The 14,522-nt window shown below is 41.8% G+C and overlaps 1 protein-coding gene across 1 annotated transcript in view; it reads left to right on the top strand.

The window, feature by feature from the left end:
* Positions 1 to 14,522, top strand: part of LOC104493939 (X-linked interleukin-1 receptor accessory protein-like 2) — a 150,322-nt gene that overhangs the window by 1,221 nt on the left and 134,579 nt on the right. Inside the window, exon 2 of the mRNA XM_010136706.1 lies at positions 2,957 to 3,038. Coding sequence (XP_010135008.1) covers positions 2,957 to 3,038 — 82 coding nt within the window. The remainder of the gene's footprint in view (positions 1 to 2,956; positions 3,039 to 14,522) is intronic.

The raw sequence follows: 14,522 nt of genomic DNA, 5'->3' as shown, positions 1-14,522 counted from the left end.
GGACAGAATTGCCTGCTGATGTGGTTTCATTGACCTCAGGGAAGGTGAGTCAGTGCAATAGAGAACTTGGCCTCTTATTTCTTTATAATACAGTATTGGCTCCAATTTAGCACTTTTTTTTTTTCCCCCATTAATCCCAAATTAAGTGCCTGGCAATAATGATTATATGGCAATGGATGACTTGCCAAGTCCAAGAGTGTCTGCAACACCAGCTGTCTTAGTGCTGAGCTGACCCCTGTGCTCTTGGACGTATGCAGCCTTCAGAAGCAGTGCCCTCTCTGCAAGGAGGAATCTGCTGCGAAACCTGAAGAATTAATGTCTCCCCACCCGTAGCAATTCTGGGCTCCCCACAACGTTTAACTGTTAATCTCATGGTATCTTCCAGCTGGTGTTTCCTTGTTCTTGTTGCTATGAGAGAGCTCCTCTCCTCCTCGTGCTGTTGGAGCAGTCGAGTAGCGCTTGCAGTCATGTGCAGGGTGTGCATGTACCTGTGCTGGCAAGGGGAAGGCAGGTCTTGGTGCATACACTGAGCATGCTAGCACCCATTCTGGATGTCTTTGCTTTTGCATAAGCAGGAGCTTTAATGCTGTTTAATGTAGCTTTCTATTTATGAATTATGTACCTCTACATTTCACATGCTGGTTACAGTATCTGAATTTTAATCAGCCCTTTCTAGCTGCTGATACAGATTTTGGTGCTGCATCAAATGCCTCCAGCTCCTTCTTGTTCAGGTAGCATCAGTCTTCATCTAAATCTGGGACGCATGTTTTCCCCTCTCCGTTTCACTCATCTCAAATAATATTTAATCATCTTCGCTAAGAGAATATGGTGCTGAGCTAATATATTTTCAAAGTGGCCTTTTGTTAGGAGTTTCTCTGGCTTCCTGGGGAAATGGCCTTTCCCTTTACCATCCCTTCAGTATATTTATATGCCTACCCTTAGCTTTATGTATTTATTTTTGAGCAATCAATTCTCAACATAAACTGCTTCTTTGGTGTGCTGTTAACAGGCACTAAGGAGACTGATTCAGAATTTTTTGAGGTCAGATGGACTCTTTTGGTTATCTCTGTGAGCCTCGAGTAAGATTGATAAAAGTGGAAGCACACTAAGTTTCCCGCTTCTATCAGTCTGAATGCTAATTCTCTTCAAATATGGTTGAACCCTGTCAGGAATTCTAGGAGAAATGGCTGTAATAGCCCTTGCAGCCTGGGAGAAATAATTCACAATTTGTAACTAAGTCGTTACTCTGCAAAACCTGCTAGTTTGAAGCTTTCTGTACAGCTCCTCCCTGATGCCCTGAAATTGTCTCCAGCTGATACTTAGCTTGAGTTTCAAACTTTTATTCACAGCTCAGTGAAAACAGCCTAGACACTGAAAATCGACATTTTCTTCCTTTTGTATGTTATTCTGTTATGTTGTTGTTGTATGTAAAGCATGTAGAAAACGCTCTCTGAACAGGGGCTGATGCAGTATTGAACCTCACAGGGTTTAGCTCTGAGAATGTTGAAATTCTGGAGGTGAGCAAGCAGCAATGCAATCACTAACTAGGCATGCACACTTCTTCCTGCACCGTTTGAGTCTTCAGGCAGAACATCAAACAGTAAATTGAAATACAAAAATCAAGTGTTTCCATGCTGCTCAGCCCACTTTTCAAGATCTGATTGTTCCTGCCAACGATTGTTTGAGTAAATGTGAGGAATCGTATTTTCTTTCAGGTTGAAATGAGGAGTTGTCACGTGAGTATAGAAACAGCCTAGTGCGTCTTGTGTGTTCTCTTTCTCTCTACTGTATTGATACAGCAAATAAACCCCCTTCCAGCATGTACATCTGCTGACTTCCATCGCTGATCCTGTCTCAGAGAATGCAGGCAGTGTGGTCTAATTAGGGTAAGGAAGGACTTCTAGAGTACCCCTGCAATCATTACTAAACTTTTCAAAGCTATTTTTCTAAAGTGCTTTGAAGCCTGGTTCTTCACATTGAAGTTAAATATGATGGAATTAATTTTATAGATGTCCTCGTCATAAAAAGCAAGATAACATCAACTCTATGAAGAGTATTCCAGTTAGTATGTTAATTTTAATTCTATGGAAAAAAGATCTGTTTTACCCTGATAAGTTAGTGCTTGTCATTGCTTTAGATTTTCTTGGATGTTCTCCAGAGCAGGTAGAAGGTTAGCTAGTTTTAACATGTGAATAGAGAAGAGAATATTATTAATACCCTCCCCCCTCCAAACAAAACCGTTTAACACTCCTTGGAAGAGAAAATTATAGGCTGCAAACAAATGATCCTGCTCTCACTTAGACTTTACGTGCGTCTTTGAATGCAAAATGGTAACCACTTTCTCTAGTATTTCCACAGCAACAAGAAAATAGTAGCACAGATGTAAAGTGATACATCAAGTGACGCTCCTGCTATCTTCTGCTGTGGGTAGAGTTTCTCTTCCTCTCTGCTGCTGTCGAGTATCTTCTCTCCTGTTCAAAGGCCCTCTAGCTCTGAGCTACTGCAGGGTAGTCAGTGCCTCTGGTTTCTGAAGCTGTGTCACCATGACGTGGTGTCTGCAGCCTCACTGACTGAACAAGCTGTTGTATCCAGACCTGAGAGGAGCTTGGTCAGCGTAGTGTGTGAGTAGCTGTAGGCCGAGGGTGAATCTTCCCCTGCCACCATGGGCATGCGGCGCTTTCTTTTCTTGGCGACAGCTCTGCTGAACTCCCAAGTAAACTGAGAAGAGTGGAGGAAAGGGAGAGTTTACTCCCATTCGTTGTTTAAAGTTGGCTTGCCCCTTGAAGTATATTATGTTCACTTGAGAAATGAATGAACATCCAGCATCTTACGGGTCCCGTCCAACTTGAGATATTCCGTGATCTCACAGGGGTCTTGTTGCCTTTGCAGCAGAGATGCATCGCCAGAACAGGTGCTCTTACTGTGCACCTTTTTGTTTTCATGTTTGTGTTTGCAGGTGGTTCATGTTTGATACTATTTCAGTCTATGTTCTTGGCAGTGTGGATTATTTTCATGCTAAAGGCACATGGGAAGTTTTGGTATTTACGATATTTATGGAAAGGTGCTAGCCAAAATGGGAAGCTTCACTTCTGGAATTCCAGTATTTATAAATTAATTTTCTTCCAATGTAGAGCACAAAAGCAATTAAAAATTCAGTGTGAGACAGATGTTTTGTCGTGGGATTACTGACGCTATGAAAATTAGAATGTTTTGTTTCGATTTCTATTGTATTGTGATTTATGACTGTATTAAAAAATGTTTTGGCCACGTGATAAACTGAAAATGAAGTATTCTTGACACTACCAAAATTAGAATCCAAGGAATTTCTCCTCTAAAAGACTAAGAAAAGGGTTTCGTTTGGATGGATCGGAACAAACGATCTGTTTTGTTCATTAAAAAAAAAAAAAAAGAAAATGCCATTGGAGCCCACGCCTGCATAACCCGTCTGGCTTTTTGATTCAGCCCGAACCCTTGACACTGATGATAGCACATACTTTCATGTTCCACAGATGGGTAAGGCATTGTGTCAATTTTGCAACCTTCTGATGGTCTTGAATGTATCCTTGATCTTACGTTATGAAAGCGACTGAATGGTAGACCTCGATTTATCTTTGCCGTACCTTTTATCATATTGTCGTCTTTATTTTCACGTCGTCTCTACCTTTGCTTTTACCTCTCTGATCTAAGAAGTCCCAACAGCTTCAGTCTCTACTGATACAGAAGAATCAGAGTGACTTTAATCATTTTTATTGCCCCTCTTTGAAACTTTTAGAATTCTTTTAAGTCCTTTTGGATGTGGTGTGACCTGAATTAAATAGGACATCTCATCCTTTTGTATGTGCTCTCCTCCCATTTGAAGTATATTTTGAACTTAGTATTTCTTATTTTTCATTGCAAGAAAAAAATGCATTCAGCTGGGCAGAGACAGTATCTGTTTTGAACGGACAGATTTATTTTTCCTGGCAAAGACTTTGGGCATGTCACTTGAAATCAAGTGAAAGACAGTGCCAGTAGCTTGCAAGTATTGTACCGAATGGGAAAGTACAAGTTCCTTTTGAATAATGTTTTATTTATCATGCATTAAGCTATTAATAGAGTGACGAGTCTAAGATTGCCTAAGACAAAAGTTGGGAATTTGGTTGGAAGGGAAAATGCTGTTGTTAAGTGAAACTTTTAAAATGCTTTTTCTTTGACCCATATTTTTGAGAATTCTGTTGGTGTTTTGAAATGGGTTCCAGTTATTTTGGAGAGTGAAAGAGGACTGTTCATAATTTCTCTTCTCTTTCATATTTCTCTTTTGAGCCTAAATGTCCTTACTTGCTGCAGCAAGTGCATACAAGAGGACTGGCAAAAATACTGTTCCAGCTTCTGGATGAACAGAGTAATGTTGGAGTTAGAATTCTCATATTTCCTCTGTGCTTTGTGTTTGGAACTAGCCATGGCTGGCTGCTGACATGGCTTTTTCCAAAGTGAGAACCTCCACTGCTTCAGTTAAAAGATTCAGTCCCCTGCAGATTGGGAACCCTGTAGAACTGGTCAGCCAATGCCTTGCGAGATCAATCTTCCGAAATGCACCTGAATCTGCTGTGTTTCTAGTTACTTGGTTGCACTTCGTGTTGAAGCATGTTCTGCAGAGGTCCTCAGCTGACCTTTTTTGAATGCTGTTTGGCTGTACTATTTATGGAGGTTTACCACATCACTGAAGTTAATAGAGAAAAGTGAAGAGTAGATACTTAGAAGTGACTAAGAAGGTTGAAGTAAAGTCTTACTAACTCCGGTGACAGTGAGTCTGCCAGCCTGGAGTGACTCCACCTTCAGCAGAGAGGCTTTGTCAAAAAGAGACCCAGGAGAATAGGATTCAGACAAACTTATGGGACTGATCTCTGATGAGTATCATAAACCCCTGTAATTTATCTAGTCTAGTCTGAGAATACTACAAATCTACTTGAATTTTCCTGTGTCATGGTAGTGAGACGGACAAATGATACCCTACAGAAAATACCGATTCTCCTCATCTCATCCATTTTATTTGCATACACTTGTTTTTAAATGGAAAAAAGATAGGGAGAAATTACCTTTTTTCATTAAGAGTTTTATAGTATAAAGAATTCCTTGTGTATCTTTTGATTTGCTTGTTTTTTTAAATTTCCAGTAACTGGATCCAGCAGCATGTCTGATTCAGTCAGTGCATAGTGTCCGACAGCACCATTGGACATGTTAACCGAGGAACTAGTCTGCACCATTGACTAACCTAATTCTGGGAGCTTTAACTGGTCTGAAAGGACAGGAATGGAACTGTGAAAACTGTCTTGACACTTGGTCATTTCTTTGTGATGCTAATGGGGTTAACATCCCCCTCTGCCATCATGAATTAGAAATTTTCATCAGTTGGCTTTTAGCCCACAGGGCTATTAAATGGAATCATCAAATGCAAATGAAGCCCCTGTGAAGTCTCTTGAAGTTTTTCTTCTACTAAAATAATGGCCCGAATGTATAAATGAAAATACAGATCACTGGAAGGTAGCAAAACCAGCAACAGGAAAACGTGTAAGTGATAAAAATATTAGTCGTGATAGGTAAACAATCTGCTTTCTCTACTGATATCAACCTAGTAAGGAATTGAACATCCCCAGAATGCTTGAATATTGAGGTATCCAGTGTCATTACTATGTCCTTATTATATAGAGTTCTCTGCTGTAGGAGCCACCCCAGGTAGTTTCTATTAGGCAAGGTGACAGAGTGACGATTTAAAAAAAACCAACCAAACCAAAGCTGTAGAACCCCACACCGTTCTGGCAGTTTGTAGCTTGTGAGTGGTTTTCTTAGACATCTTAACTAGTCTGTGTCATGGAAAGCAGTTGGAGGAATTTACACTGGCTTTGTGGTTTGGACTTCTTAGCACCTGCACTTCCTTCAGTCCAGTGATTTCTGTCTTGGACTTGGTTAAACCACTAACACGTGAGAATATAGAATCATGGAGTCAGTTAGGTTGGAAGAGACCTTTAAGATTGTTGAGGCCAACCATAAACCCATATCGCTAAGCACCACATCTACACATCTTTTAGATACTTCTGGGGACAGTGACTCAACCTGTTCCAGTGCTTGACAACCCTTTCCGTGAAGAAACTTTTCCAAATATCCAATCTAAACCTCTCCTGTGCATATACGCCCGTCCACACAGATTGTTCAGCTGTACAATGTTAAATGAAGATCAAGAATTTGATGACACAACCCTGCTTTGACAGGCTTTGGCTGGTACCCTGGTTATCTTCTAGTTTCAGTCCTCTATCATGTTTCTCGGTTGGTATCTTACAGTGGAAAAGTAAAGTAAAATAAAATACCAGCTTGTACTTGACCAAGAAGTTGAAATGTTGAACTGTGCTCTTGAGTGTTGCTTTCCAGATGCCCCTTTCATTGACTGAATTAAAGAATTCAGTCTGTCTTGCACAGGAATGACTGGTGGGGTTTTTTTCTCTTGAGGAGGCGGGGGAGGTGTGTGTGTTTGAGAGAGACAGTTTATTAACATGTCATGTTGTAGAAACTAATCCTATTACCACTGTTCCCCACAGAAAACAAGCTCAGGCATGTGGTGCTCACATCACTGCAGGGCTTCTTCCAGCACAAGGCAGCTTTAATTCTCGGTGGCCTGTAGGTAATCTCTCTCCTGTACTTCTGCCTCTCGGGCACTTTTCAACGTTTTGAGCTTAATGTTGCAATTTGGTAACTGCTAATTACCACAATAAAGATTGCTCTTGTATGCTGATTAGGATGTCTTTTTATCCCTAACCAAAGTAAGATTACATATCCTTGTCAGAGTGGTTAAGCCCAGTGAACTTGACTGATCATTTCAGCGTGTCACTTCATAGCATACAACAGTTTAGTACGCTAAAGTTGATGTAGATGACTGCAGAAACATGATGAGTAGGGCTGTAAGAATCTTTCATAATGAAGCATGAAATAGGATGGAGTTCTCCTGGACTCCAATCTTGCAGACACTGATTTAATGGAACTATATCCCCTAGTAAAAGAAGATTGAAGCCAGTAATAAGCACTGAAGCTAACTCAAAATTTGTTGTCAAAACCGTTTTTGAATTACTAGGAAAAAAGAAAAAGGAGTGTGGACAGTATATATATGTGTGTGTTTGTATATTCCAGGAGAGGAGCTTCCCCCTGTGTTTCGACTTTTATGATTTAAAGGATCTTTTGTGCTTCACGGGAGTTGCCACAGGAGGAAAAAGAAAAAGCAGTTGATAAGCACCAAAACAAGTGGGTCCTGCAATCCTAACGTAGTAATTCCTCAGGGGAAGATACAGGCAGACACCATGTGAGCTTGAAGGTGAAATCTCTGGAGTTTAAAGGAGACGTGGAGGAAATCTGCAGATCACTCAGAGGCTTTGGAAGGGCTAAGGAAATGTCAGAGCATTAAGCAGAGAAATTCAGGTGTGAGCTGAGAAAGCACTATAACATAAGGGATAGTATAGCGTAGGTAATGAAGTGCTGTTGCTTGAGTTGTGCAGATCTGGGAATAAGAGATGACTCTGTGGGCTGCGTGTCAGCAAAGGTAATTCTGGCTGAAGAGAAGCTGGGGTTAATGGAGCAGTCTGGAAGATGTGGAGCTCTCTATACTCTAGAGTCCCATGCATGCTGCTAGTTACCAAGTTCAAGAGAGGTGCCTTAAAACTTGGAGTGTTAGCAGTGTTTTTTCCCTTGCTATAGCATCTGGTGTACTTATGTTTAAACCATTGCCTAAACCTTGGGGGTCATTTTGTAATTTTTTTAAAGCATTTTCTCCAGTGTAGAGTATTCTTCATAACCCCAGCCTCCCAACCAGCCTAGCATCATTGCCCATTTAATGCCCTGCCACTTCTTGCAGGCATTGTGCTTTTATATATATATATATATTTTTTTTTTCCCCTAGACACACTTTCTCAGTGGTGTTCAAGCTCTTGTGAAAATGTTGATTTTTTTAAAAACTTGGAGGACAGAGAGGGGTTCCTTGGTTAATCACGGCAGTGGGAAGCCTTACTATTGAGAGGGACAGAACAGTCGTCTGCGGCAAAATGAAGCCTGTAAGATTTAGTTGCCATTGCTAATACTTCAGGGAATTAACATCTGGGAGCGAAAGAAGTACCTATTTTGGGAAAACGGGTACGGTTGCTGTAAAAATAACAGGCAGTAACTCGATTATGCAGAAACTAAAAGAGAATTTGTAATTACTCAAGCGGGAGGTTCTGGAGGAGTTTTCCACCAGAAGCAGTGGAAGGAGAAAGCAGCTAGTTGTAAGGCTGAGCTTAATCAACTCAACTGGTGAAAAAGATGAGCTGCTGTCTTTGTGAGTAGCAGTGGTGAAGTTCTGTTTTTAAGCAGTACCTGTTGATGTGTTTGTTTTTCTTCTTGATGGAAAATGCGTTTGAGAGACCACTGGAGGATTTTGGCCTTCCCTATTCTTTGACTGGCACCTAAAATAATCCCACTTTTGGCTGCCTTCCTTCCCCCTCAGTTCAGGGGACTGCTGGGGGCGGGGAAGCAGAGGAGAGGTGGAAGTGGAGCAAAAAATTGTGACCAGCAATAAAATTTGGCAACCAAAAATGAACGGTTGTTTCCTCAATGGTTAGTTTTTAACAAAATTCAGATTCCAGTAACAACTACAAATTTCCCAACTTCCTGTTTTCAACTAAATTGGAGTGAGAAGATGATCACTAAAATTCCCACAAAAAGAAACTTGAAAGCATGTTTTGTTTTAACCTTTGAAAATGTTAAACAACTGGCGAAAAGGAAGCTGAATTGTCCTGAATGGTATGAGATTTTATTTGGAATTTGCACACATAGGTCAAAAATTCCAAATATAAAAAGACACATTTCAGTTTAACTGGATGGAAGTAATTTGTGGGAAGTATATTCTTCTGAAACATCTTGATTTTTCTCAAATCAGTGTTTTTTGCGGTAGAAAAGTCCGAATGCCAAGTGAGCCAGCTTCTGAACCATGTGCAGGACTGTATTATTAGGTCAAAAAATGGAAATAATAATTGCAAATGATCCACAGTGTTTGTGGGTGTCGTATGTGCTGGCACTTGCTAGAGTCGTCATTGATAAGGAAAACTAGAAAGTAACTGATGAGGTTAAGAGAAACATGTCAGCTGAAGATACTCAACTTTAGAGCGGATCTGGATGGCTTCCTCTGGTTTTTCTTCTCAGCCACAGGTTGGGGGAACCAGTGGCACTGTGGTTTCTATCTAGGTCTTTATTTCCACCCTATCAGCCCTACATGGTGCCCGAGTGTCCTGCCTTCAAGACGGCAGCGACTTTCAGTGCAGGCTTCTCAGAGTTCCCATGGAGAGGCTGAAAGGGAGCAGCACGTAGGAGGACCAGTGTGTATTTTAATTTCACCTTCCTTTCCATGTCCTTTCTATCCTGGTTGAAATATGACCTCTGATATTTATACAATAGATAAACAAATTTAAGGCAGGAAAATGTTCTGTTTATTTTTTCCTGCTTGTATATCAATCCTGTTAATAAATAGCGTTTCTCTTGTCAGGGGTTTTATTTAGATCTATAAACTGCTCAGTCTGTATTTTAAAAGATGACAAAAATCTTGTTATCTTGTTTTTGCTGACCTTCCTCCTAAAACTGATGTGAGTGATGACACAGTAGGTAGCAGGGAGAGATTGTGTATTAATATTTAATAGGGATAGATAGTTTTATTACTGAGACATGTAAAATGCTCTCACAGCTGTCAGCTGTAATTACTGCCTCTGTCTAAAAGGTACATACACATTTGTGTATTTATGGAATTAAGTTGAGAAAGTCAAGATGGTCAGAGTTAAGTGCTTAAATACCCTGTGTTTGTCGGAATTAACCATTATGATTGTCGAGTTTTAAAAAACAACGTTTCAGTGTATAAGGAATTTAGGTTTTAACTCTTATTAATCCATCGTGCTTCATCAGATGGACGGATCTTCCTGCAGCTTTAAGGGTTGGTGCTGATCTTGGAAGTGAAATGAGTTTTATAGGAGAAGCAGCAGAGCTGTCTCCGGATCAGGCCATGGAAAAGCCCATGGTCAGGAGAGCCCACATTGACCCTTGTCTGTGTCTCTGTGGGTCAGTCTTCAGCCGGGATTTTTGTGCTTCTCAGCATCAAAACCTGCTTGTGATTTTTTTTCGGGTTCTGGACTTCAAACACCCACTGTGCAGGTGGTTTGATACAACTTTGAGGTAATGCTGCTGTATTACTTGGCAGGTTCAGAATATTTGGATCCCCAAAGCTGAAGCGAACTCATGAAATAACTGAAACAGAAGAGGCCTCACCCAGCTACTGTTGTAATTCACAAAAATAGATGGGTTTGTTCTCGAGGAGGATAAAGTTGGTTTTATTTATTTTTATTTTATATTCAAGTGACAGATTTTGTCAGCCCAGAGGTTCTCTTCAAGTATTTCCATTCCAACAGGCAAATACAAAAAGCAAAGCTTCCCGAGCTTTCTGTCACTTCTGCTTTCTGTCAGCATATACACCACTCAGAGTTGTACCCCGTTATTAAGTGAGTGAGAACAGTGTGCTTGAAGCATGGTTATCCTCACCCAGAGGGTGGAGATCTTATGAAAGAATATGTATCTTCAGAGAACAATGTTGTTTGTTTATTTTTCTTTCCCTTGAAATCCCACCACGAAGTTAATTTAGTTGCTCTTGCTTATAATGTGCACTTCACAGGAATGTGTGGTAAGGCTGAAGAAATGGCTTTTGTGCTTTTGGAAGATCAATTCAGTTTTAAAATCGGAATTGTATTTCAGAGACTGAGAAGTTCCCTTATTTCTTATCAGTGATCAAAAGTAGTTCTCAGATCAGCCGCAGAGCTGGTACTGAGGTAGCTTTTCAGTGCCATCAGCTCTTGGTGTCCACCGCTTGGCTGCTGTATACGCTAGGGTGGACCGTATTGCTACTTTATCTTCTGTTTTCTCCTTAAAGACAGGAAGGTGTTGGTATGCATCAGCTGACAGCATTTATTGTTAACAGGCGTATCCCTGGGCTGTGGGAGCGTGGCAAGCTGTACTGGAGCCAGCCTTGCGCAGTGCTCTGCGCACAGCAGACATTGCTGTGGATTCCCAAGGGATCTCTGTTTGTTTTTTTTTTTAAAAAAAAAACAAAACCAGACCTTCAGAGGTGGGAATGACTCAGGCATCTGTTCCCTGGTTCCAACAGGTTGGCAATCCCTGAGTTTCACATTTAAATGGGTCCCAAAAGCAAGCTCAGTGAAGTTTTGCCTATTTAAAATTCCCCAGTCCCCTGTCTTAGCCCTTGTCATTTGGAATGCAGCCCAGACATGCTACAAGGCCTATACACCTCGAATCTCTCCTAGTTCTAGATGTTCTTACGGAAGCTTTATTTCCTTTGCCTAGTGCTGCGGTGTATTTTAGTACTGAGAACAAGCAGACCTGCGGAATGCTATCTAGATAAAGGACTGGCCTGGAAGGATACGAACTTTCGAGGTGGTCAGTTCAGGAGTTAATCTGTGCTGATATTTTGTATATACAAATATTATATTTGTATATGTTGCCAGTATCTCTCTTGAAACATTGAAAGCTCCCAAATATAGAGGAAAGTCTGTATCTTCATATGTTGTCTCAGGTGAATTGGTGTGTTCCAGAATACCTGAAAGTCCAGTGCCTATTAAACCATTAGAGGAAGAAAATCCTACCCTTCACACACCCGTCACCTCCCGGGCTCTGTGGCAGATCCGCAGCTGTGGGGCTGGGCGGTGCTCGGGGACTGCGGGACACCGGCTGCCAGCCCTGGCGGCTTCCCCTGCCGGAGCTCAGAGCTGTAGTATTTCCGTAATTGCTGCCTGCGTGCATTAATGCAGTGATTATGCAATTATGACACTGGTGTGACTGTAGTGTCTGTGTGGTATATGGAAATGATACAATGATTATAAAATCATTATGTGATACAGCAGTGTGCCTGTAAAGTCTAGTGCCTTTCCTGCGCTGCTGATAGGTACCTGCGCTCTGTGAAAGCACTGGCTCTCCCTGGAAGGTTGGTGGAGTTTGTTTATTTTTATCTGCTACCCTTTGCTGTGAAAAATGCAGCCAATTTCCTCAATTCAAGCTTTAATGGTTTCCCCTAACTACCGGCCATCTGTTGTAGTGTGGAAAGGTTTCCTACAGGGCTGCCTGCCGTTGCTGTCACATCTACTCAGTGCTGTCCTGTCATCTTTCTGTTGTGATAAACGATTTCTGAATTGACAGCTGTCACATACCTACTTGGATAGCAAGTGGGAAGATCCACTGAGGGACCAAAGCTGAATTCTTTCACTTGGTCATTGTGCCTGAAGAAGGTAGGAGCAGATAAAAGGTTTTCTTTGTCGTTTTAGTAGGAACTGTAGAATTTAATCTAACTTCTGTAATTGATCAACGTTAATATATAACAAGATTCCTTAGTGTAAGAGAGTCATTGCAATGCTCAGTCCTACCAGACATGGTCATGCCTAATTTTGCTGACATGAAATTTAATTTATTTCAGTAGGACATCACTTGTGCATAAAACTCAATCATTTTACAGAAAAAGTTTTCAAGATGTATTATATATGAAGGGCAGTAATTACTTAGGATTTGCCCATTTCCTGAATTAAGATTTTCTGATGTTTTTACTAAAAACAAGCTGCTGCTGTTTGGAGCCCAGTGATTGTTTGGAGACTTCCAGAATTGAGTCCAGAAAGGGGAAAATACGGACTGGTTTGAAAAGTCTTTAACAGTGGCAGCAGTCCTATATCCAGAAGAGACTCTCTGGGACTGCCCTGGATATTAACACTTAAGGGGAGCAAGAGATTAGATGGGATGGAAGTACTGAGGGAAGATTTTGTGTCAGCCTTGGTAAAGTTTTGGAGCTTTTTGGTATTCAGTGGTGGTAGGTGGGGACATTGCTAGAGAAATTGTTCAGGAGAAAAACTGCACATGAAGCCCTTGCACGGTAGTTGTGTCCTGTTCAGGACGCATCCAGCCAGCGCCATGGAGCCCTGCCCTGGAGAGGCTCATGAGGCAGGGAGAACCAGCCGCAGCCGTGCTCTAGAGCAGGGATGTGAGCAGCTCTGAGAGTCCTCCTAAAAAGGGCAGTAGATATTCATTTATGATAGCGTTGCTTCCAGGACATCGCTGGTATAGCTGTGTGGATGCAGCATCTCGGAGTCTGTGCTGCCCGTCATGACGTGTCTAAGCAAACAGTTACTATACAGGAGTGAGACTTGAGTCTATAGCAGACAGCTCTGTGAAAACGTGGGTGCTAGACTCAGTAGGAGGCTGAAAAGCAAACAGAACATTTTGGGTTATTAGGAGAGAAATAGAGATCAAACTGGAGATACATCGTTGTGTCACCGTGAAGATCCGTGCTGTTGCAGGTGGCTTTGGTACCTTTTTATAGGAAAGGAAAGAAAAAGAAAAAGGACTTACAGAAGGGCCATGAGTGAGACTGAGGCAGGGATGGGCTGTCTATAAGGAACACAAAGATGTCACCCAGGCATGCAAGGGGCGAATTAGAAAAGCCAAAGCTGGGCTGTAGTTGAATTTGGGAGATTCTTGCCATTTTGTCTGTACAGTGTCAGGTCCCCTTCTCTTGTTCCCGGTTGCTGCACTGCAAGGACACTACTGACAGCGTACTGGCTTTTCATAGGAAACCAGACTGCCCTCTCCTCTCCTTTTGTTCTTTCCGTCCCTACTCCAGTTTCTCCTCCACGATTCCTTTCCTGTCCAAACCTCCCCTTCCCTCAGCTCTGTGCACTTCCAAGATCTCCCTCTTTACCGTACCTCACGATTTTGTCAGGCCACTCTGGGGTACCTGATGGCCGAGCAGCAGTCTTCGCCAGCTCCCTCCTGCCCCGTGGGGTGCTGGGCTCTGTGCAATCCCACCCAAGGAACAGACACACACACAAAAAAAAAAACCAATGCAGGGCCACACTCCGCACATCTGCCATCAGCCTGACAGTGACAAGGGCAGGTCTGTTTTTTCAGATGGAGTCAGATGTCTTCACGAGCCACTCTCAGGCAGAGTCCCACCACGCTCTGGGGGACAAATCAGACCCCAAGTGGGCAATTTGACATTTTGCAATGGTGCATTTTTGTGGATGGTCAAACGTACTTCGGAGAAGAAAATGCTTGTGGAGAGCCACATGTTATCCAAGTTTTATAATTAAGTTATTACGGAAGTGTGTAAAAAAATGGGGTTTAGAATAGAAGTGCTGACACTAGAACAGCATGAACACAGCTGTTATAATACAGTAAATTTGTAAGAAATTGTATAGCTAACAAAGTAGGTCAACAGCTTCAGAGGAAAAACTGTTTCAGATGGCACGCTACTCTATCTTAGGAGGCCTTGATGTTTTTTCAGTATGAGAACAGAGATGTTTTCCCTTCTGTGCTAATTTCTGTCATCTTTGGTTTTAACAATATTCATGCTGGAAGGTGGGGCTGACCTCCAAATGTGAGTAAATACGAATCAAGCATAACCAGGTACGGCACAGTGGAGCACAGAGCAGGAA

Source organism: Buceros rhinoceros, unplaced genomic scaffold, assembly GCF_000710305.1.
Source record: "Buceros rhinoceros silvestris isolate BGI_N320 unplaced genomic scaffold, ASM71030v1 scaffold8095, whole genome shotgun sequence".
NCBI lineage: Eukaryota > Metazoa > Chordata > Aves > Bucerotiformes > Bucerotidae > Buceros > Buceros rhinoceros.
This window is presented reverse-complemented; position numbering and strand designations above follow the sequence as displayed.